Source organism: Bos mutus, unplaced genomic scaffold (genome assembly GCF_027580195.1).
Source record: "Bos mutus isolate GX-2022 unplaced genomic scaffold, NWIPB_WYAK_1.1 CTG271, whole genome shotgun sequence".
Classification (NCBI taxonomy): Eukaryota; Metazoa; Chordata; class Mammalia; order Artiodactyla; family Bovidae; genus Bos; species Bos mutus.
In genome coordinates, this window is record NW_027219771.1 from 63,760 (window position 1) to 88,423 (window position 24,664).

General features: G+C 38.7%; 1 protein-coding gene across 1 annotated transcript in view; it reads left to right on the forward strand.

The window, feature by feature from the left end:
* The window catches only part of LOC138986934 (complement factor H-related protein 4-like), a gene marked incomplete at its 5' end in the record, with an annotated part of 89,955 nt that overhangs the window by 60,393 nt on the left and 4,898 nt on the right, over positions 1-24,664 (forward strand). The window contains 3 exons of the mRNA XM_070366919.1: positions 1,931-2,119; positions 2,544-2,714; positions 13,086-13,262. Coding sequence (XP_070223020.1) covers positions 1,931-2,119; positions 2,544-2,714; positions 13,086-13,262 — 537 coding nt within the window. The remainder of the gene's footprint in view (positions 1-1,930; positions 2,120-2,543; positions 2,715-13,085; positions 13,263-24,664) is intronic.

Here is a 24,664-nt window from a genome sequence, read left to right on the forward strand (position 1 = left end):
GGACAAGATGAGGAAGTTGGCCAGTTAAATAGTTTATCAGATATTCATAATTTCATTAAATAAGCTGATTATAAGTTGCAGGATTTTGTACTCAGGCCTGCTCCATTGCTGTTTTGTATCAACAACCAGTTTAAAGGAGCAAAGGAGATGTGCCTGGAATGATACTGAGGTACTGAAAGTGAACCCGCATTAGGACAGGTTCATCACTCAGAAAGACTCCCATGTGTAGTTTAGACTTAATAACATGATATTCAGTTGTGATAATTATAAGATCCTGGGCCTGGATCATAGGAATAAGCTGCACAAGTACAGAAAGACTAGAAAGACTTTTAAAACTTAGTGAATACTTTTCATCAATTTTGAGATCAATCTGAGCCAACACTATGAGGGACAGCCAGGCCTGCTCATGAGACCAGAACTTGTGTTGGTAGAAGTGTAAGAGGAGAATGAGGCTGTTCTGAGTCCTGACAAAGTCCTGCCACTCCGACCATAGTGGACTATTGTATGTGCTTCAATAAATGATCTGGTTAGAGAGACAAAGACAGATTTACATGTGACCAAATAAAAGAGAGGAGGAAAGTAGCTCAGGCCAGTGATAGTAATGATGTTTACTTTTAATTATGCCCTCTTTGTGTACCTTTTGGAAGTAAGTCTCAGCAGATTATTTTACTGCATTCATGTCCTATGAAGCATCAAAATGAGGTGAATAACTGTACTAGATCTGAACTCAGGTAATCAGGACTCAAATCTCTCCTCTATAATGTACTGACAAAGTTGAGTTCTTTTCACTTGGCTCCTGCAAATACAAACACTCAAGATTGCCCACCATGGAATTATTGTTAAATACACATATCTTGACATACATGATTAAATTTGTAAAATTCAAGGATGAAGAGAAATTATTCTAATCTCCAAAAAGTAGTGGGAAGAAACCTAGACAGTTACTTAAGAGGAATCAAACTAAATAAGAATTTCAAACTAAAAAATGTAGAGAAGCTTCAAAAAAGTGTGGGAATTCTATCAGTGATAAGAGATGCAGACTATAGGCCATGAGAGCATATAATTGACAAGTCTTTGTTAGAGGGATTAAGATATGCAAAGATTCAAAGTTTATAATTCACTTAGTAAGCATATATGTGAATCTTACTAAATATATAATAATAATAAATTGTAATTATATTATACCTCATTTAAAATATTTATAAGAAAATGAAGATTCATCATTCTCCAATTAAAATTACACATTTTCATTCAAGGGTTTCCCTTAATTTTAACCATTTGGAAATTAAGAATTATTGATTGTTCATTTCTCTGATTAGATAAGCAAAGGAAAAAATTTCTAATATCTAGTTTGAGTGATAAATAATAGTTACTTTTCTGTGTGATTAGATCCATGAAAATTATTGTGGTTCTCTATATATATCACATGTTTCCAAAAAACAGAAAATTAAAGTAATGAATGTTAATTGAAAAAAAAAAAGCATATTTTCTTTCTACATTGACTTGGTCTGAGAAGAAATGTCAGGATTTGGTTTCTGATGAGAATGGAAAAGAAAGTAAAGCAAGGCAAATGAGCCACAAGATAAAATCTGTACTTGCATCTGTTGACTAAGATCTAATTAAGTCAACTAAGGTTAGGACTACTATACTTAAGGAGAATTCATTTACTAAGTCTGTATAGTTTTCTACCAAGACAATCCACATAGAAATTTTATATAATATGACCCACAAGATATAATTAAACCTTCATTATCAAGGACCTGTTTACATACTTCAATCATCTGAAATTTCTATAATTTTTTTTTCCTAGAAACCATAATGCAATGAGTGTAATTAACTGAACAAGAATATAATTCATAGAGGTAATGTTAATTTCTAATTTGATTGTATAATGAGGTAAAACATTGCTTTTACTCTTTTTTATTCCAAGTGAAACCTTTTAATTATCCTGTACTAAAACATGGACGGTTATATTATTCATACAGAGGATACTTTCCAGTACTTGTAAATCAACAGTTTCTCTATAAGTGTGATCAGTATTTTGTGCCTCCTTCACAACATTCCTGGGATTACCTGACTTGCACAGCAGAAGGATGGTCTCCAGAAGAATTATGCCTCAGTAAGTAAACTTCTTTAATTTTATATGCATAAACCTTTGAAAGAGTGAAGAGACAAAAGTAGACAAGTGAGGACATTTCAGTATTGTGTAACAACAGTAAGGCCAAGGGATGAGTTCTATGAGCAAAAACATTCAAATAGATCTTCCCTTCACGAGAGGCACTTCATGTAAATCTTATTAGAGATACAGAGACTTTATAAAAATATCTGCATCATTTATACATATTTTTATCATAAACTAAGGGCAAATAATATGGAATGTTGATTTTCATTTGTAACAACGTGGTAGTAGCTTTCATTTTTATTGTTACATGTTATATTTGAATACTAGTGCATTCACGTTTAAATTCTATAAGGTTAATCTTTAATGTACTATTTTAACAAATTTATGTTTTTTTCTATCATGTTATTTTTATGATCCTTAGAAGAATGTTTTTTCAATAATTTGGGAAACGGATATACCCCAAGTAGTGAAAAAAAATGTTTACAGGGTGAAACTGTAAGAGTTCGCTGCTATGAAGGCTACAGTCTTCAAAATAATCAGAACACAATGACCTGCACAGAGAGTGGCTGGTCTCCTCCTCCCAGATGCATCCGTGTCAGTGAGTAAACTGGGCTGAGATCCCAGTGTGTTCATAATTTTCTAAGATTCAGCTGTATTATCCACTGCAAAATGTTTATATCAACCTCTTATTTTGCCAAAGGACTTATTTAATTTTATTGTTTACAAGTGTCTATGAGTGCACCTATGGACTGCTTGATAAGTATATAACAAAATACATGTACCTATTAATAGACATTGCTCAAGAAAATAGGAAAGGATCCACAAAGAAGAAACCTGTAATAACAAAGTGAGGTCAGAAAGATGGCAGGAGTCTCACTGTCTCTCTTGATATAAACACAGACTTTGACCATCATTTGTGGATAAGAGGATCTTTGTGGGGGTCCAGGAGGCTAACAGACAAATGACAGCATGCTGCTAGAGCACAAAGATTCAAGACTGGGTGCATCACTGAGGGTTAGAGGAGTAGCCTCATTTTGCCCCTGAAGTGGCCCTGTTTAGTGCCAAGACAGACCCCTCAGCACAGGATTTTACCTGTGGGGAAAATAAGAGCATGTGAGCAAGGGTGGCGGCCTCATCTTCCAGCACACTTCTCTCTCCTCTTATCCAGGACACTGGGGTCACCTTCATGGCTGGGGGATGGGGAGAGACCAGGACCACAGCCTCCAGGGCTAGAATTCTTCAAGGAGCATGGGTCCCACTGACCATGTGGAGATCCCACCAGAGACCCCAAACCATTGCAGACATCGTGCTTGTGGTCCTGCTCACCCCTGGGCCCCTCATCTCATCCACATCCCCTCCCCAGGGCCAGCTCCCTGTCTAGGTCCCCATGGTGACATTTAAACCTTTGCAGATGGCCTGTGGTACATCTAGAAACCAACCTGTCCCTGTGGGTCTGTGAGAAAGCACATGAATGTAAGCATTTGGCATTGCACCAGGGAAGCAGCCAGAAAACTGTCGGCACAGAGACTGTCTTTGCTGTGTTGATAGAAGCATACAAGCTTCAGAATTCTCTCCTAGAAGGAATTGAGTACATGGGACAGGTGTATCTTAAAAAAGGTCTGAAAAAGTCTCAAAATCCCTATCAATGTGACAGTGTACTTCCCTCCCCAAGACAGTCTGTAAAGACTGGAGGGAGTGACTGCTTCTTTAAATGCAAACACACAGGATGCTTGGGGCTGGCACACTGGGATGACCCAGAGCGATGGTATGGGGAGGGAGGTGGGAGGGTGGTTCATGATGGGAAACACGTGTACACCTGTGGCGGATTCATGTTGTGTATTGCAAAACCAATACAATATTGCAAAGTAATTAGCTCCCAATTAAAATAAATAAATTTATATTAGCAAAAGAATTAAAAAGATAATTTGGCTAGGCTTCTAGCGGCAAGATAAATACATAAAAATCAGCAATTTTAGTCAATTATAAAAATAAACAGCTACAAATAGGATTGTAAAACAAGTAATTAGTAACAACAAAATTATAAAATAAAAATAAATTTAACAAGAAAGGTATAAGACTTATATGAAGCAAATAATTCATTAGAAGTTGTGTCTTTGTAGCCAAGACATGGAGGGAAGTTAAGTGTCCATTGACAGAGGAATGGATAAAGAAGATAAGGTACACATATACAACAGATTCAGCCATTAAAAAGAATGAAATAATGCCATTTGCTACAACATGTGTGGACCTAGAGATTGTCATACTGAGTGAAATAAGCCTGACAGAGAAGGAGAAATACTGTATGCCATCCCTTATATGTGGAATCTGAGATGAAATGATAGAAATGAACTTACTTACAAAACAGAAAGAGACTCACAGACTTAGAGAATGAAGTCTCTTATGGTTGCCAAGGGGGTGGGGGAAGAATGGAGGAAACCGATCGGGAGTTTGGATGGACATGTACACACTGCTATATTTAAAATGGATAACCAACAAGGACCTTCTGTATAGCATGTGGAACCCCATTCAATGTTATGTGGCAGCCTGGATGAGAGGGGAGTTTGAGGGAGAATGGATACATGTAAACGTATGGCTGAGTCCGTTTGCAGTTCACCTGAAACTATCAAACATGGTTTTCTAATAGACTAGACTCCAATACAAAATAAAAAGTTAAAAAAATAAAATAAATGCAAACACAGCAACATGAGACTTCAAGGGACAAAGAAATCAAAGGACTAAAATATTAACAGAGGAAACACAATAGTTTTTCAGTTACCGAACCCAAATAATGGATATCGATGATTTGTCTGAAAGTAATTCAAAGAAATTACTTAAGAATTTCATTGAGATAGAAGAAAATAGTGGAGAAGGAAATGGCAACCCACTCCAGTATTCTTGCCTGGGAAATCCCATGGACAGAGGAGCGTATAGGACTACAGTCCATTGAGTCTCAATGAGTCAGACACAACTGTAGCACTTAGCATGCACTCACACAATCCCTTATATTTAGAGTAATTTTTGATAGTTAAGGATGTATTAATATTATCTTTTTTTACAGGATGTTTTATAGTTTCCTAATTCCTTTCCTCCTCTGACTGTTTGCCTTTGTGAATTCATGATTTTTGTTATAGTAGTATGCCTTTTATAAGCTTCTCTTTACCATTTGTGAATCTAGTATGGATTCCTGCTTTGTTTACCATGAGATTTATGTAAAGCATCTTCCAGAGAGAATAGTGTATTTTATGCAATCACATATTAAGTATCCTTCCTTTTACCCTTCCCCATTTTATCTTTTGGATGTCATGATTTGCCTCTTATAGGGTGTACTTAATTAAAAAATAATTGTAGCTATAGTTATGTTTATATTCTTGCACTTTAACTCTTAAACAGTTAAATGTTTAACATTCCATATCAAAGTACTACTGTGTTCTGAATGTGAATGCGCACTTAAATTTACCAGTGTACTATGTGTTTTCATGAAATTAATTAGAATTCTTTCACTTCAGCTTAAATAATTCCTTTTAGTGTTTTCAAATATTTTCAAATATTTGAAAGAATAATTTTCAAATATTATTCTTTGGCAGTTTTCTCTTTCAACAATTGGAATATATCATACCACTTTCTCTTGGAGCACAAGGTTTTTGCTGAGAAATACGATTAGATCCAAATGAAGGCTCCCTAGTAAATTTCAATATATATATTTTTGTGTTAGCTTGTTTGTTTTTTCCTCATGCTGCTTGAAGACTTCTCTATTTTTCTTTGAATTTTGCAAGTTTATGTGTTGTAGAGGATGTTTTATATTGATTTGGTTTGAGCACCTGTAAGCTTCCTGAACTTAGATATTCAAATATCATCCTTGATTTGGGAAGTTCTTAGACATTATTCTCTAAATATATTTTCTACCTCATCTCCTTTTCTCCTCCTGGGAATTCAATAATTTGCAAATCGGTTCTGTTGACAATGTAGCATAGATAATGCAGCCTTTCTTTGTTCTTTTTCATTCTTTTAAAATTTTTTTGTCTTGTTTTTAATCTCCCTTGAAAGGATAACTTTGGTATGTCATCTATCTCACAGATTCTTCTGATGTTTTCTCTCTGAGGATGATGTTCTTTAATGAATTTTTTTCATTTCATCCTTGGATCCTTCAGCACCAGAGTTTCTGTTTTTTTTTTTTTTTATGACTTGCATATTTTAGTTAAACTGCTTGTTTTGTCCATTTTTATTGTTCAATTATTTATTGTTTTTATGCTTTTATTCAACTATCTTACTGTATTTTCTGTAGCACACTGATTAAAACAGCTATTTTGAATTCTTCACTGGGTAAACCACAGATCTCCAAACTTTGGATGTAAATACTGAAGATTTTTATACTTTGCTGGTGTCATGATACTTTAAGTTCATGTTCCTTAAAGTTTTGTGGTGCTGTTTTTCTAATTAAATATCAGTCTCCTTTGGGTGAGAGACAACTTCCTTCAACCCTTCTAGAGACTGCAACTATCTCAGATCTTCTATAGTGGCACCTGCTGACACTTCTCATCCCTGTTTTGTCAGAATTTCTGTGCTTCTATGTCTTGTCTAGATACATTAGTGCACCAGAAATGGTACTGACAGCTGTCCTTTGTTTCCCCCAAAGTAGCACTACATCTTAATCTTGTGTTCCTGTACTGGGTCACAGAATTAAGCCAAATTTCTGTGCAAGCTCACTGGTGGTCTGTCAAAGGGTGCTCTTCCCCTGAGTCAGTTGTGACCACAGGAATCTGGCCACAGGGTGGAAGGGTGTGTGAATGAAGCAGACAGCAGTCCTCCTGTGTCTTTCACAAAAGGACTTAGCTCCATGCATGATTTTCTAAGACAGGTTTTACCTGGCTCCTGGAATGCAGCTGAGAGGGAATTGAGATGGTTCATGAGCCACTGCAGGCATCACAGTCAAGACAGAGATCTGTCTGCCTTTTATCTCACGCATGCATAAGCGAGCCTCCTCCTGGGACCCTTGGCATATGGAATTTCGGGTTGGGTGGTTGTTTATTTTATATTTATTTAATTGAAGGATAATTGCTTTACAGTACCATGTTGGGTTCTACCAAACATCAACAAGAATCAGCCATAGATTTACCCATGTCCCCTCCCATATGAACATCCCTCCCAGCTGCTGGCCCATCCCACCCTTCTAGGTTGTTACTGAGCTCTGGTTTGAGTTTCCTGAGTCATACAGCAAATTTCCATTGACTGACTATTTTACATATGGTAGTGTAAATTTGCATGCTAACCCTCTACTTCCTCCCTGCCAGCCATGCCCATAAGTCTGTTTTCAATATCTGTATCTCTATTCAGTTCAGTTCAGTTCAGTTCAGTCACTCAGTCGTGTCTGACTCTTTGTGACCCCATGAATTGCAGCATGCCAGGCCTCCCTGTCCATCACCAACTAACGGAGTTCACTCAGACTCATGTCCATCGAATCAGTGATGCCATCCAGCCATCTCATCCTCTGTCGTCCCCTTTTCCTCCTGCCCCCAATCCTTCCCAGCATCAGAGTCTTTTCCAATGAGTCAACTCTTTGCATGAGGTGGCCAAAGTATTAGAGTTTCAGCTTCAGCATCATTCCCTCCAAAGAAATCCCAGGGCTGATCTCCTTCAGAATGGACTGGTTGGATCTCCTTGCAGTCCAATGGACTCTCATGAGTCTTCTCCAACACCGCAGTTCAAAAGCATCAATTCTTTGGCACTCAGCCTTCTTCACAGTCCAACTCTCACACCCATACATGACCACAGGAAAAACCATAGCCTTGACTAGACAGACGTTTGTTGGAAAAGTAATGTCTCTACTTTTGAATATGCTATCTATGTTTGCTGCTGTGCAAATGGTTTATCAATACAATATTTCTAGATTCCATGTGTATGTGTTAGTATATGACATTTGTTTTTCTCTTTCTGACTTACTTCACTCTGAATATTAGGCTCTGTGTTCATCTAACCCTTTAGGACTGACTCAAATGCATTCCTTTTTATGGCTGAGTAATATTCTATTGTGTGTGTGTATATATATACACACACACACACACACATGTATATATATATATATATATATATATATATATCACTGCTTCTTTATCTATTCATCTGTCAGTGGACATCTATGTTGCTTCCATGCCCTAGCTGTTGTAAATAGAGCTGCAGTGGACATTATGGTACATGTGTCTTTTTCAATTTTCATTTCCTCTGGGTATATACCTAGGACTGGTGTTCATAGGTCATATAGTGGTTTTATTCCTCATTTTTTAAGACTCTCCATACTGTTCTTCACAGTGGCTGTATCAATTTACATTCACACTAACAATGCAAGAGGGTTCCCTTTTCTCCACACCCTCTCCAGCACTGATTATTTGTAGACTTTTTGATTACGGCCATTCTGAATGGTGTGAAGTGATATCTCATTGTAGTTTCAATTTGCGTTTCTCTAATAATGAGTGATGCTGAGAATATATTCATGTGTTTATTAGCCACTGTAGGTCTTTAAACAAATGTCTGTTTAGGTCTATTTCCCACTTTTTCATTGGGTTGTTTGTTTTTCTGGTATTGATTTATATGAGCTGCTTGTATCTTTTGGGAATAAATGCTTTGTCAGTTGTTTCATTTCCTATTATTTTTTTCCCATTCTGAGCATTGTCGTTTCACCTTAGTCATAGTTTCCTTTGCTGTGGAGTAGCTTTTAAGTTTAATTATGCCCCACTTGATTATCTTTGTTTTTATTTCCACTACACTAGGAGGTGGGTCATAGAGGATCTTGTTGTGATATATGACATAGGGTGTGCTGCCTGTGTTTTCCATCCATTTTGAGTTTATCTTTGTATATTATGTTAGGAGGTAGTCTAATTTGATTATTTTCCATGTAGCTGTGAAGTTTCCCCTGCAGCACTTATAGAAGAGACTATCTTTGCCCCATTGCATTATCTTTAATCCTTCATCAAAAATAAGGTATGTGGATTTATCTCTGTGCTTTCTATCTTGTTCCATTCATCTATAATTCTGTTTTTGTGTCAGTACCATACTGTCTGGATGGCTATAACTTTGTAGTCAGTCTGAAGTAAGGAAGGTTGATTCCTCTACTCTTTTTCTTTCTCAAGATTGCTTTGGCTAGTTACTGCTTTTAATATTCTTTCTTTGTATTTAATCTCTGTTCATTAGTATGTGTCTCGACATGTTTCTCCTTGGGTTTATCCTGTATTGGACTCTCTACGCTTCTTGAACTTGATTGAGAGCCAGTCTCTAATCCTAAGCCTAAAGATCAGATCAGATCGCTCAGTCGTGTCCGACTCTTTGCGACCCCATGAATCACAGCACGCCAGGCCTCCCTGTCCATCACCAACTCCCAGAGTTTACTGAGACTCATGTCCATCAAGTCAGTGGTGCCATCCAGCCATCTCATCCTCTGTCGTCCCCTTCTCCTCTTGCCCCCAATCCCTCCCAGCATCAGAGTCTTTTCCAGTGAGTCAACTCTTCACATGAGGTGGCCAAAGTACTGGAGTTTAAGCTTTAGCATCATTCCTTCCAAAGAAATCCTAGGGCTGATCTCCTTCAGAATGGAGTGGTTGGATCTCCTTGCAGTCCAAGGGACTCGCAAGAGTCTTCTCCAACACCACAGTTCAAAAGCATCAATTCTTCAGCACTCACCCTTCTTCACAGTCCAACTATCACATCCATACATAACCACAGGAAAAACCATAGCCTTGACTAGACGAACCTTTGTTGGCAAAGTAATGTCTCTGCTTTTGAATATGCTATCTAGGTTGGTCATAAATTTCCTTCCAAGGAGTAAGCATCTTTTAATTTCATGGCTGCAGTCACCATCTGTAGTGACTTTGGAGCCCAGAAAAATAAAGTCTGACACTGTTTCCCCATCTATTTCCCATGAAGTGATGGGACTGGATGCCATGATATTCGTTTTCTGAATGTTGAGCTTTAAGCCAACTTTTTCACTCTCCACTTTCACTTTCATCAAGAGGCTTTTGAGTTTCTCTTCATTTTCTGCCATAAGGGTGGTGTCATCTGCATATCTACAGTGATTGAAATTTCTCCTGGCAATCTTGATTCCAGCTTGTATTTCTTCCAGTCCAGCGTTTCTCATGATGTACTCTGCATATACATTAAATAAATAGTGTGACAATATACAGCCTTGACAAACTCCTTTTCCTATTTGGAACCAGTCTGTTGTCCCATGTCCAGTTCTAACTGTTTCTTCCTGACCTGCCTACAGATTTCTCAAGAGGCAGAATAGGTGGTCTGGCATTCACATCTCTTTCAGAATTTTCCACAGTTTATTGTGATCCACACAGTCAAGGGCTTTGGCATAGTCAATAAAGCAGAAATAGATATTTTTCTGGAACTCTCTTGCTTTTTCCATGTTCCAGCGGATGTTGGCAACTTGATCTCTGGTTCCTCTGCCTTTTCTAAAACCAGCTTGAACATCAGGAAGTTCACGGTTCATGCATTGCTGAAGCCTGGCTTGGAGCCAAGAGGAGCCACCCCACGTCCGAGGTCAGGGGCAGAAGCCGGGAAGACCCCATGCCCGAATGGCGGCGGCCAAGAGGAGTTACCCCACGTCCGAGGTCAGGGGCAGTGGCTGAGAGTACCAGACTGTGATGGCACAGGAATGGCCAAGACGAGCTACCCCACATCTGAGGTTAGGGGAGGTGGCCTAGAGGAGATACCCAGCATCCGAAGTCAGGGGCGGCAACAAGAGGAGTTACCCCGTGTCCGAGGTCAGGGGTGGCGACGAGAGGAGTTACCCTGTGTCTGAGGTCAGGGACGGAGGCCGGGAGGAGATACCCACGCCCCAAGCCCGAGGCCAGGGGCGGCGGGCGGGAGGAGCTACCCCACGTCCAAAGAGCCGTGGCTGTGTGGGCGCAGGAGGGCCTAGAGGAGCTATCCCATGTTGAAGGTCAGGAAGGGCAGCAGTGAGGAGATACCCCTCTTCCAAGGTAAGGAGCAATGGTTGCACTTTACTGGAGCAGCCATGAAGAGATACCCCATGCCCAAGGTAAGAGAAACCCAAATAAGACGGTAGGTGTTGCAAGAGGGCATCAGAGGGCAGACGCACTGAAACCATACTCACAGAAAACTAGTCAATCTAATCACACTAGGACCACAGCCTTGTCTAACTCAGTGAAACTAAGCCATGCCCTTGGGGCAACCTAAGACGGACGGGTCATGGTGGAGAGATCTGACAGAATGTGGTCCACGGGAGAAGGGAATGGCAAACCACTTCAGTATTCTTGCCTTGAGAACCCCATGAACAGTATGAAAAGGCAAAATGATAGGATACTGAAAGACAAACTCCCCAGGTCAGTAGGTGCCCAATATGCTACTGGAGATCAGTGGAGAAATAACTCCAGAAAGAATGAAGGGATGGAGCCAAAGCAAAAACAATACCCAGCTGTGGATGTGACTGGTGATAGAAGCAAGGTCCGATATTGTAAAGAGCAATATTGCATAGGAACCTGGAATGTCAGGTCCATGAATCAAGGCAAATTGGAAGTGGTCAAACAATAGATGGCAAGAGTGAATGTTGACATTCTAGGAATCAGCGAACAGAAATGGACTGGAATGGGTGAATTTAACTCAGATGACCATTATATCTACTACTGCAGGCAGGAATCTCTCAGAAGAAATGGAATGGCCATCGTGGTCAACAAAAGAGTCCGAAATGCAGTACTTGTATGCAATCTCAAAAATGACAGAATGATCTCTGTTTGTTTCCAAGGCAAACCATTCAATATCACAGTAATTCAAGTCTAAACCTAAAGGTTATGTGTTTAAGCAAAGATGTGAGACCATGGTGCATAAGCTTCAAAATATGATGTATAATTCATATGTTTGAGTCTCTAGGGTGTATATCTTTGTGAAATATCCTCTTTTAGGAAAACTTCATAAACATCTAGTTAGCGGAGACAGAGAAAAACTTCTAGACAGGAACAAATCCTGCTGTGCTGAATGTTTCCCTGTAATACCACAGAGATGTTTATGAAACTTTTCTAAGAACAATTAATGAGTTTGTCTTATTCATCCCAAAGCTATTCAGTGATATTTTTGAAGTGATATTTTACATATTCACTTTAAGTGAAGTGTGTATTTATAATATCCTTTTCTACTATTTTCATTTTATTTTTTCCAATGTCTATTCTTGCTACAGACACTACATCCTCAACAAAGAAAAAAGTTGCCTCATATAAAACTTATTTGATTTTAATATATGACAATTTCCCATTCTAACTCTTTTTATGAAAAATATATCTAATATGTTTTGCTAGTATAATTTTGCTTTCACACATTATGAAATTTGAAGTAAATTATTTAAACCTTTATTAACATCAGTCTATGGTGTTGGTGAAAACTGAGATTGTTTATTAACATCTTTTCTTGTAAATAGCTATAAATAATAGAACTATGTCTGTGTTCAACCTTGATAAGTATAAAAGAATATACAACCATTAGAAATACAGATGGAAAAGGAAAATCAGCATGTGAATTCTAAAAATTTTATGGAGTCTTTAAAAATTAATTTGCCTTTTAAAAATTACTTTTCCAATTAAGTTTTCCTTGGCACATATGTCACAACTGCTGATAAATTTGGGATATTAATTCATAAAATGCTGTTATGAAAATAGTATAATACTACTGTATTTTATACTTGCATTGGAAAAGTGCATAAGTATAACAACTCAGGAACATGTTCATAAAATAAATAATTCAGGAACATTAAGTGTTGAGAAAAATGTTGCATAGAAATACATGTTTTTTTCATTTTTAGTAATTATTTTGGGACAGTGATATATCACTGGTATTCTTGGCTTTTTTTTAATGATTAGTACATACTAACTAGTTAAGCCCTTTTCCCTTGAGATGAAACTCAATCAAATTGCCCACTAAATAATATTAGAAATGAAATTGCAATCCTATTATCCCTTAGAATCCTGTGACAGGCCAGTATTTGAGAATACCAGAGCCAAAAGTGATGGCACATGGTTCAGGCTGAACGACAGGCTGGACTATGAATGTCTCAATGGGTATGAGAACCGAGATGGACGCACTACAGGCTCCATAGTATGTGGTCAAGATGGCTGGTCCAATAAAGCTGCATGCTATGGTAAGTGCTCTTTTCCAGATGTTCTTTCCTTCAAGATAAACAAAACTTAACAGTAATTGTCAGAAGTGTTTTATTTTTACCAAATTGCACTGATCTAGAATCATCTTTAAGGAATGATGCTTCCTTCTACTTTAATGTAAACTGGAAGGAGGGGAAATTTTAAAGTCCAATGACTTGCTCAATACCAAAATGACAGCATTTTACAATCTGTTCAAGTATTTTGCTCCTGAGTTTCTGTTTATACCTCCTACCTTTAATGTTAGCTTAAGTAGGTTTTGACAGATGCTTTTTCTTTTCTGACTTTGACAAGTTCTGAGGACAATGGCATGGATCACTTTTACATTTGTCAATTAGATGTGTTTTTTCCAGGGTTGGAAACAGGGCTTCAGTCTCTGGTAAGCTGAGTGAATGTTGAGTGTCCCAAGTGAAGTTATGTGCAAAGCTTTGGCAACAAAACAGTATTTGGAAAACATCAAGTTGGGGGGATTCTACTCAATGAGAGAAGATTTTATGAGCTGAAGCCGATATGAGGAAAAGAAAAGATTATCTGGGTTATTTCCAGGTATATAAGCATTTGGATTGATTTTATGATTGATGAAAAGTCATAGGAATTTTAAGAAAGGGTGGGATGATTTGGGAGACTGGCATTGAAGCATGTATAATATCATATATGAAACGAGTCACCAGTCCAGGTTTGATGCATGATACAGGATGCTTGGGGCTGGTGCACTGGGATGATATGAGGAGGGAAGTATACGGATGGTATGGGGATGGTATAGGGAAGGAAGTGTGAGGGGGGTTGCAGGATGGGGAATATGTGAACACCCGTGGTGGATTATGTTGATGTATGGCAAAACCAATACAATATTGTAAAGTAATTAGCATCCAATTAAAATAAATAAATTTATATTAAAAATATTGGGGAAAGGCAATGAAATAAACCAGAACTAGGAGAAGGTAAATAAGAAAAATAAAAGGTAGCATTAATAAATTGGGAAACAAAAATGGTAACACATAGGATAAAAATCCACAAGCTTATTCTTTGAAAATACTTATTATTTGCTAGACTAAGGGGAAAAAAGTAGAAAAAAAAACAGAAATCCTTCACATTCATAAGCAGAAAGGAGACATAAACTTGTGTGTAACATATAGCGAAAGAAGTATGTCAGTATTACATACATATGTTTCGCAGCAGATCTGAAAACTGAGGGATCACTGATTTCTTTTTAGTATGTGGTGACCAAAATTGACCAAAGTACCAGTAATGCTGAAGAAGCTGAAGTTGAACAGTTCTATGAAGACCTACAAGACCTTTTAGAACTAACACCCAAAAAAGATGTCCTTTTCATTATAGGGGACTGGAATGCAAAAGTAGGAAGTCAAGTAACACCTGGAGTAACAGGAAAATTTTGCCTTGGAATACAGAATGAAGCAGGGCAAAGACTAATAGAGTTTTGCCAAGAAAATGCACTGGTCATAACAAACACCCTATTCCAACAACACAAGAGAAGACTATACACATGGACATCACCAGATGGTCAACACTGAGATTAGATTGATTATATTCTTTACAGCCAAAGATGGAGAAGCTCTATACAGTCAACAAAAACAAGACCAGGAGCTGACTGTGGCTCAGATCATGAACTCCCTATTGCCAAATTCAGACTTAAATTTAAGAAAGTACAGAAAACCACTAGACCATTCAGGTATGACCTAAATCAAATCCCTTATGATTATACAGTGGAAGTGAGAAATAGATTTAAGGGCCTAGATCTGATAGATAGAATGCCTGATGAACTATGGAATGAGGTTCATGACATTGTGCAGGAGACAGGGATCAAGACCATCCCCATGGAAAAGAAATGCAAAAAAAGCAAAATGCTGTGAAAAGAAGAGAAGCCAAAAGCAAAGGAGAAAAGGAAAGATATAAACATCTGAATGCAGAGTTTCAAGGAATAGCAAGAAGAGATAATAAAGCCTTCCTCAGTGATCAATGCAAAGAAATAGAGGAAAACAACAGAATGGGAAAGACTTGAGATCTCTTCAAGAAAACTAGAGATACCAAGAGAACATTTCATGCAAAGATGGGCTTGATAAAGGACAGAGATGGTATGCACCTAACAGAAGCAGAAGATATTAAGAAGAGGTGGCAAGAATACACAGAAGAACTTTACAAAAAGCATCTTCACGACCCAGATAATCATGATGGCGTGATCACTGAACTAGAGCCAGACATCCTGGAATGTGAAGTCAAGTGGGCCTTAGAAGGCATCACTATGAACAAAGCTAGTGGAGGTGATGGAATTCCAGTTGAGCTATTCCAAATCCTGAAAGATGATGCTGTGAAAGAGCTGCACTCAATATGCCAGCAAATTTGGAAAACTCAGCAGTGGCCACAGGACTGGAAAAGGTCAGTTTTCATTCCAATCCCAAAGAAAGGCAATGCCGAAGAATCCTTAAACTACCGCACAATTGCACTCATTTCACAAGCTAGTAAAGTAATGCTCAAAATTCTCCAAGCCAGGCTTCAGCAATATGTGAACTGTGAACTTCCTGATGTTCAAGTTGGTTTTAGAAAAGGCAAAGGAACCAGAGATCAAATTGCCAACATCCGCTGGATCATGGAAAAAGCAAGAGAGTTCCAGAAAAACATCTATTTCTGCTTTATTGACTATGCCAAAGCCTTTGACTGTGTGGATCACAATAAACTGTGGAAAATTCTGAAAGAGATGGGAATACCAGACCACCTGACCTGCCTCTTGAGAAATTTGTATGCAGGTCAGGAAGCAACAGTTAGAACTGGACATGGAACAACAGACTGGTTCCAAATAGGAAAAGGAGTTCGTCAAGGCTTATATTGTCACACTGTTTATTTAACTTATATGCAGAGTACATCATGAGAAATACTGGACTGGAAGAAACACAAGCTGGAATTGAGATTGCCGGGAGAAATATCAATCACCTCAGATATGCAGATGATACCATCCTTATGGCAGAAAGTGAAGAGGAACTCAAAAGCCTCTTGATGAAAGTGAAAGTGGAGAGTGAAAAAGTTGGCTTAAAGCTCAACATTCAGAAAACGAAGATCATGGCATCCGGTCCCACCACTTCATGAGAAATAGATGGGGAAACAGTGGAAACAGTGTCAGACTATTTTTCTGGGCTCCAAAATCACTGCAGATGGTGACTGCAGCCATGAAATTAAAAGACGCTTACTTCTTGGAAGGAAAGTTATGACCAACCTAGATAGCATGTTCAAAAGCAGAGACATTACTTTGCCAACAAAGGTTTGTCTAGTCAAGGCTATGGTTTTTCCTGTGGTCATGTATGGATGTGAGAGTTGGACTATGAAGAAGGGTGAGCGCTGAAGAATTGATGCTTTTGAACTGTGGTGTTGGAGAAGACTCTGGCGAGTCCCTTGGACTGCAAGGAGATCCAACCACTCCATTCTAAAGGAGATCAGCCCTGGGATTTCTTTGGAAGGAATGATGGTAAAGCTGAAACTCCAGTACTTTGGCCACCTCATGCGAAGAGTTGACTCATTGGAAAAGACTCTGATGCTGGGAGGGATTGGGGGCAGGAGGAGAAGGGGACGACAGAGGATGAGATGACTGGATGGCGTCAGTGACTCGATGGACAGGAGTCTCCTGAACTCCGGGAGTTGGTGATGGACAGGGAGGCCTGGCGTGCTGCGGTTCATGGGGTCGCAGAGTCGGACACAACGGAGCAACTTATCTGATCTGAAGTCCATCCATATTTTTGCAAAGGCCAGTATTTCATTCTTTTAATGGATGAGTAATATTCCATTGTATATATTTACCACATTTTCTTCATCCATTTCTCTGTTGATGGACATTTAAGTTGATTCCATATCTTGACTATTGTAAACAGTGTTGCAATGCACATTATGGTATGTGTTTCCTTTTAGACCAAGGTTTTCACCGGATCCATGCCCAGGGGTAAGGTGCAGGGTCATATGGTAGTTCTATTTTTAGTTTTCAAAGGAATGTACATACTGTTTTCCACAGTAGCTGTTTCAAATAACAGTGTAGGAGGGTTACCTTCTCCCCCCATACTCTCCAGCATATTGTTTGTGGATTTTTTTTTTTTTTTTTATTTTTTTCTTTAATAGAAAATTATTTAATTAGTATACATGTGTTCCCCATCCTGAACCCTCCTCCCTCCTCCCTCCCCACACCATCCCTCTGGGTCGTCCCAGTGCACCAGCCCCAAGCATCCAGCATCGTGCATTGAACCTGGACTGGCATCTCGTTTCATACATGACGTTTCACATGTTTCAATGCCATTCTTGTTTGTGGATTTTTTTATGATAGCTCTTTTGAATCATGTTAAGAGATATCATGCTCCAGTTTTCATTTGAATCTTTCAAATAATTAGTGATATGAACATCTTTTCATGGGTGTCTTGGTCATCTACATGTTTTCTTTAGAGAAGAATAAAATACCTAGGAGTAAGCCTAATGAGACAAAAGATCTGTAATCTGAAAACTGCAGGACACTAATGAAAGAAATCGAAGACACAAACACATGGAAAGATATACCACTATCTTTGATTAGAAAAATCAATATTGTCAAAATGACTATACTACCCAAAGCAATCTACAGTTTCAATGCAATCCATATGTAATTACCAATGGCAATTTTTCACAGAACTAGAAAAAAAAAAAAAAAACCTTAAAATGTGCGTGGAGAACAAAAGGCCCAAAATAGACAAAGCAATCTTGAGAAAGAAAAAAGGAGCTAGAGGAATGACACTTTCTGACTTCAGACTATACTACAATGCTATAGACATAAAAAGTACGGTACTGATTATGACATCAAGATTTATGAATCAGTGAACTCAAATGGACAGGAATGGGCAAATTAAATTCAGATGACCATTATATCCACTACTATGGGCAAGAATTCCTTAGGAGAAATGGAGTAACACACACAGCCAACAAAGGATTCTGAAATGCAATACTTGGGTGCAGTCTCAAAAACAACAGAAATATCTCCATTCATTTTCAGGGCAAGTCACTTAAAATCACAGTAATCCAAGTGTATGCCCCATGCACTAATGTCAAAATATGTTAACTTGACTGGTTCTATGAAGACCTACATTACATTCTAGATCTAAACATGAAAGCAAAAAAAAAAAAAAAATCTACTTTTCATATAGGACACTGAAATGCAAAGGTAGGAATTAAGAGATACCTTGAGTAACAGGCAAGTTTGACCTTGGAGTACAAAATGAAGCAGGGGAAAGGCTAAAATATTTTTGACATGAGAAGACATGGGTCATAGCAAACAGCCTCTTTGAAACACAAGAGACAGTTCTACACATGGACATCATGAGATGGTCAGTACTGAAATCAGAATGATTATATTCTTTGCAGTCAAAGATAGAGAAGCTCTATACAGTTGGCAAAACCTAGACTGGAAGCCGACTGTGCTCTTATCCTGAGGTCCTTATTGTGAAATTCATACTTGAATTGAAGAAAGCAGGGCAAACCACTAGACCATTCGGGTCCTTTATGATTATATAGTGGAAGGGATAAAAAGATTCAAGGGATTAGATCTGAGAGAGTGCCTGAAGAACTATGGATGGAGGCTTGTAACTTTGTACAGGAGGCAGTGAGCAAAACCATCCCCAAGAAGCAGAAATGCAACAATGCAAAATGGCTTTCTGAGAAGGCCTTACAAAGAGCTGAGAAAGAAGAGAAACAAAATGCAAAGAACAAAATGGAAAATATACCCATCTGAATGCAGAATTCCAAAGAATAGCAAGGAGAGATAAGAAACAAGATTGCTCCTTGATAAGTGAGCAATGCAAAAAAAAAAAAAAAAGAAAAAGAAAAAAGTAGAGGAAAGTGATACAATGGGGAAGACTAGAGACATCTTCAAGAAAATTAGAGATAGCAAGGGAACATTTCATGTAGTGGTGGGGACAGTAAAGGACAGAAACAGTATGCCTCTAAGAGAAGCAAAGATATTAAGAAGAGGTGGCAAGATTATACAGAAGAATTGTACAAAAAAGGACTTAATGATCCAGATAACCATGATGGTGTTGTCACTCACCTGGAGCCAGAAATCCTGGAGTGTGAAGTCAAGTGGGCATCACTACAAACAAAACTAGAAGAAGTGATGAGATTCCAGCTGAGCTATTTCAAATCCTAAAAGATGATTCTGTGAAAGTACTGCACTTACTATGCCAGCAAATTTGGAAAACTCAGCAGTGGCTACAGGTCTGGAAAAGGCCAGTTAGCATGATAATACTCGAAATCCTTCATACTAAATTACAACAACATGTGAACTAAGAACGTCCAGATTTACAAGCTAAATTTAGAAAGGCAGAGGAGGTAGAGATTAAATTAACAACATTGTTGGATCATAGAAAAAGCAAAGGAAACACAGAAAAACATCTACTTCTGCTCCATTGACTACATGAAAGTCTTTGACTTTATGGATCACAACAAACTGTGGAAACTTATTAAAAAGAATGGGAACACGTTTATACCTGTGGTGGATTCATGTTGATATATGGCAAAACCAATACAGTATTGTAAAGTTAAAAATAAAATAAAATTTAAAAAAAAGATAGAAAAAAATTTAAAAAATACTATAATTAAAAAAAAAAAGAAGGAACTCTTGACCACCTTACCTGCCTCCTGAGAAACCTGTATGCAGGTCAAAAAGCGCCAGTTAGAACTGGAATGGAACAGCAAACTGGTTCAAGATTGGGAAAGGAGTATGTCAAGGCTGTATATTGTCACCCTGCTACTTTAACATCACGCAAAATACCAGGCTGGAAGAAGCACACGCTGGAATCAATATTGCCCGGAAAAATACCAATGACCTCAGATACACAGATGACATCACACTAATGGCAGAAAGCAAAGAGGAGCTAAACAGCCTCTTGATAATGATGAAAGAGGAGACTGAAAAAGCTAGCTTACACGTGTTCCCCATCCTGAAACCCCCTCCCATCTCATTGTAAAGTAATTAGCCTCCAATTAAAATAAATAAATTTAAATTAAAAAAAAAAAAGCTAGCTTAAAACCACATTCAAAAAATGAAGATCATGACATTCAGTTCCATCACTGCATACAGAAATGGGAAAAATGGAAACAGTGAGAGACTTCATTGTTTTTGGCTTGACAATCACTGTGGATGGTGACAGCAAACATGAAATTAAGACTTGCTCCTTGGAAGAAAAGCTATGAAAAGCTCGACAGCATGTTAAGAAGCAGAGGCATCACTTTACCAACAAAGGTTAATATTGTCAAAGTTATGCTTTTTCAAGCAGTCATGTATGGATGTGAATATTTGACTGCAAAAAAGGCTGATACCAAAGAATTGATATTCTGAACTGTGGTGCTGGAGAAGACTCTTGAGATCAAGAGTCTCTGATCAAGGAGATCAAGCCAGTCAAGCCTAACAGAAATCAGTCCTGGATATTCATTGGAAGAACTGATGCTGAAACTGAAGCTCCTGTTTTGGCCACCTGATGAGAAGAACTGACTCATTGGAAAAGACTCTGACATTGGAAAAATTTAAGGGCAGGATGAGAAGCTGCATTAGAGGATGAGATGGTTAGATGGCATGATCGACAGATTGGACATGACTTTGAGCAAACTCCGGGAGTTAATGAAGGACAAGGAAGCCTGGCTTGTTACAATCCATGGGGTTGCAAAGAGTCAGAAACAATTGAGCGACTGAACAACACAACAGGAACTGATTATTATGGATTTTGACATTAAGTTCTTTGGCTCTATCTCATTTGGAATTCACTGAGCAGTTTTAAGGCCTTAAGGCCTTCATGGAACCATTCAACTTCAGCTTCTTTAGCATTACTCTTCGGGGCACAGACTTGGATTACCATGATATTGAATGGTTTGCCTTGGAAATGAACACAGATCATTCTTTCATTTCTGAGATAGCATTGAGGTACTACATTTTGGACTCTTTTGTTGACTATAATGGCTACTCCATTTCTTCTAAGGGATTCCTGCCCACGGTAGTAGATACAATGGACATCTGCCATTCCAGTCCATTTTAGTTCACTGATTCCTAGAATGTCGACGTTCACTCTTGCTATCTCCTGTTTGACCACTTCCAATTTGCCTTGATTCATGGACCTAACATTCCAGGTTCCTATGCAATATTGCTATTTACAGCATGAGACCTTGCTTCTATCACCAGTTACATCCACAACTAGGTGTTGTTTTTGCTTTTTTAAAAATCGCTTCATTATTTCTGGAATTATTTCTCCACTAATCTCCATTAGCATATTAGGCACCTACTGCCTGGGGAGCTCATCTTTCAGTGTCCTATCTTCTTGCATTTTCATACTGTTCATGGGCATTCTCAAGGCATGAATACTGAAGTGGTTTGCCATTCCCTTCTCCAGTGGACCATATTCTGTCAGACCTCTCCACCATGACCCATCAGTCTTGGGTGGCCCCACAGGGCATGGCCTAATTTCACAGAGCAGACAAGGCTGTGGTCCGTGTGATCAGATGGCTAGATTTTGTGATTGTGATTTCAGACTGTTTGCCCTCGGATGCCATCTCTCAGCACCTGCCATCTTACTTGGGTTTCTCTTACCTTCGACGTGGGGAATATCCTCATGGCCCACGCTTCTGACCTTGGATGAGGGATATCTCCTCTCTGCTGCTTGCTGCTCTGGCACCACACAGCCATGGCAGCAGTGGCCACAGGACTGGAAAAGGTCAATTTTCATTCCAATCCCAAAGAAAGGAATACCAAAGAATGCTCAAACTACCGCACAATTGCACTCATCTCACATGCTAGTAAAGTAATGCTCAAAATTCTCCAAGCCAGGCTTGAGCAATACGTGAACCATGAACTTCCAGACGTTCAAGCTGGTTTTAAAAAGGCAGAGGAACCAGAGATCAAATTGCCAACATCCGCTGGATCATGGAAAACAGCAAGAGAGTTCCAGAAAAACATCTATTTCTGCTTTATTGACTATGCCAAAGTCTTTGACTATGTGGATCACAATAAACTGAGGAAAATTCTGAAAGAGATGTAAAAACCAGACTACTTGACCTGTCTCCTGAGAAATCTGTATGCAGTTCAGGAAGCAACAGTTAGAACTGGACATGGAACAACAGACTGGTTTCAAATAGGCAAAGAAGTATGTCAAGGCTGTATATTGTCACCCTACTTATTTAACTTATATGCAGAGTACATCATGAGAAACGCTGGGCTGGAGGAAGCAAAAGCTGGAATTAAGATTGCTAGGAGAAATATCAATAACTTCAGATATGGAGATGACACAACCCTTATGGCAGAAAGTGAAGAATGAAAAAGCCTCTTGATGAAAGTGAAAGAGAAGAGTGCAAAGGATGGCTTAAAGCTCAACATTCAGAAAACTAAGATCATGGCATCCAGTCCCATCACTTTATGGCAAATAGATGGGGAAACAGTGACTGTCTTTATTTTGGGGGGCTCCCAAATCACTGCAGATGGTGATTGCAACCATGAAATTAATATACTCTTACTCCTTGGAAGGAAAGTTATGACCAATCTAGACAGCATATTTAAAAGCAGAGACGTTACTTTGTCAACAAAGGTCCATGTAGTCAAGGCTATGGTTTTCCCAGTGGTCATGTATGGATGTGAGTTGGATTAGAAAGAAAGCTGAGTGCCGAAGAATTGATGCTTTTGAACTGTGGCATTGGAGAAGACTCTTGTGGGTCCCTGGACTGCAAGGAGATCCAACCATTCCATCCTAAATATAATCAGTCCTGGGTGTTCATTGGAAGGACTGATGTTGAAGCTGAAACTCCAGTACTTTGGCCACATGATGTGAAGAAGTGTGGCATTTGAAAAGACCTTGATGCTGGGAAGGATTGAAGGCAGGAGGAGAAGGGGACAACAGAGGATGAGATGGTTGGATGGCATCACTGACTCAATGGACATGAGTTTGGGTGAACTCTGGAAGTTGATGATGGGCAGGGAACCCTGGTGTGCTGCAGTTCATGGGGTAGCAAAGAGTCGGACATGACTGAGTGATTGAACTGTACTAAACTGAGCAGTTTTAATATGTAGTTGTTTTTGATTAGTCGGTAAGTCATATGCTCTATTTGAGAAATTTTCGGCCATGATATTTTAAAAATAATTTTGGAGTGTATTTCCTTTACAAAATTGTGCAGTTTCTACTGTACATCAAAGTGAATCAGCTACACATATCCACATATCCCTCTTCTTTTGGATTTAATTTCCATTTAGGCCATCAGAAAATGATGGCATAGGTAAGTCAGCCATTATTATTATTATTATTTTTATCTCTTATTATTTTCAACTTCATGTTCAACAGTTCTTTGCTATCTTCCCAAAGGTCCTTTAAGCTATGTCCATTTTCTTTTCAGTCTACTTTAAAAGTTAGTTTATATTCAAGCTTATTGATACTCTGCCAACTGCAATATATTGGTGAACCATGTGATTTTCTAATAATCTATTTTCTAGATCTATCAACTGGACTGGACTTTTAAAAACCATCATCCAATGATTTAAATATCTGTGTCATTTCAGTGTTGTCTTCTGTTGATTGTTTTTTTTCTTTTGAGCCTTACCTGGCCTTTGGTCTGATAAATGATTTTCAACTGTATTTGGACACTTGAGCTTTTATATCTTGAGACTAAGGATATTATCGGACTCCTTCATTAATCAGGCCTCTATTACTGTCATGTAGGGTGCAAGTCCAAGGTTCCCACCTGGCCTCCTCTGACACCAGGAGAAAGGGCGGAGGTTTCTTTTCCCCCCATTATGTGGGTGGAAATGTGGGCTGCTTACTTGGCCCCTGTAGATCAAGGCATAGAAAGGATTGGTTTTAGGTTTCTGCCGTCTTGTGCTTCTAGATGAAATAAATTCAGTTCTGTCACTCAGTCGTGTCTGACTATTTAAAACCCCATGGACTGCAGCATACCAGGCTTCCCTGACCATCACCAACTCCCAGACGTTAAATAAACTCATATCCATCGAGTTGGTGATGCCATCTAATCTCATCTTCTGTCTTCCCTTTCTCCTCCAGCCTTCAATCTTTCCTATCATCAGGGTCTTTTCCAAATAGTCAGTTATTTGCATCAAGTGGCCAAAGTATGGGAGCTTCAGCTTCATCATCAGTCCTTCCAATGAATATTCAGGACTGATTTCCTTTAAGATTGACTGGTTTGATCTCCTTTCATTCTAAGGTACTCTCAAGAATCTTCCCTGACTTCACATTTCAAAAGCATTAATTCTTCTATGCTCAGCTTTCTTTATGGTCCAACTCTCACATCCATACATGACTACTGGAAAAACCATAGCCTTGACTAGATGGACTTTTGTTGGCAAAGCAATTTGTCTGCATTTTAATATGTTGTCTAGGTAGGT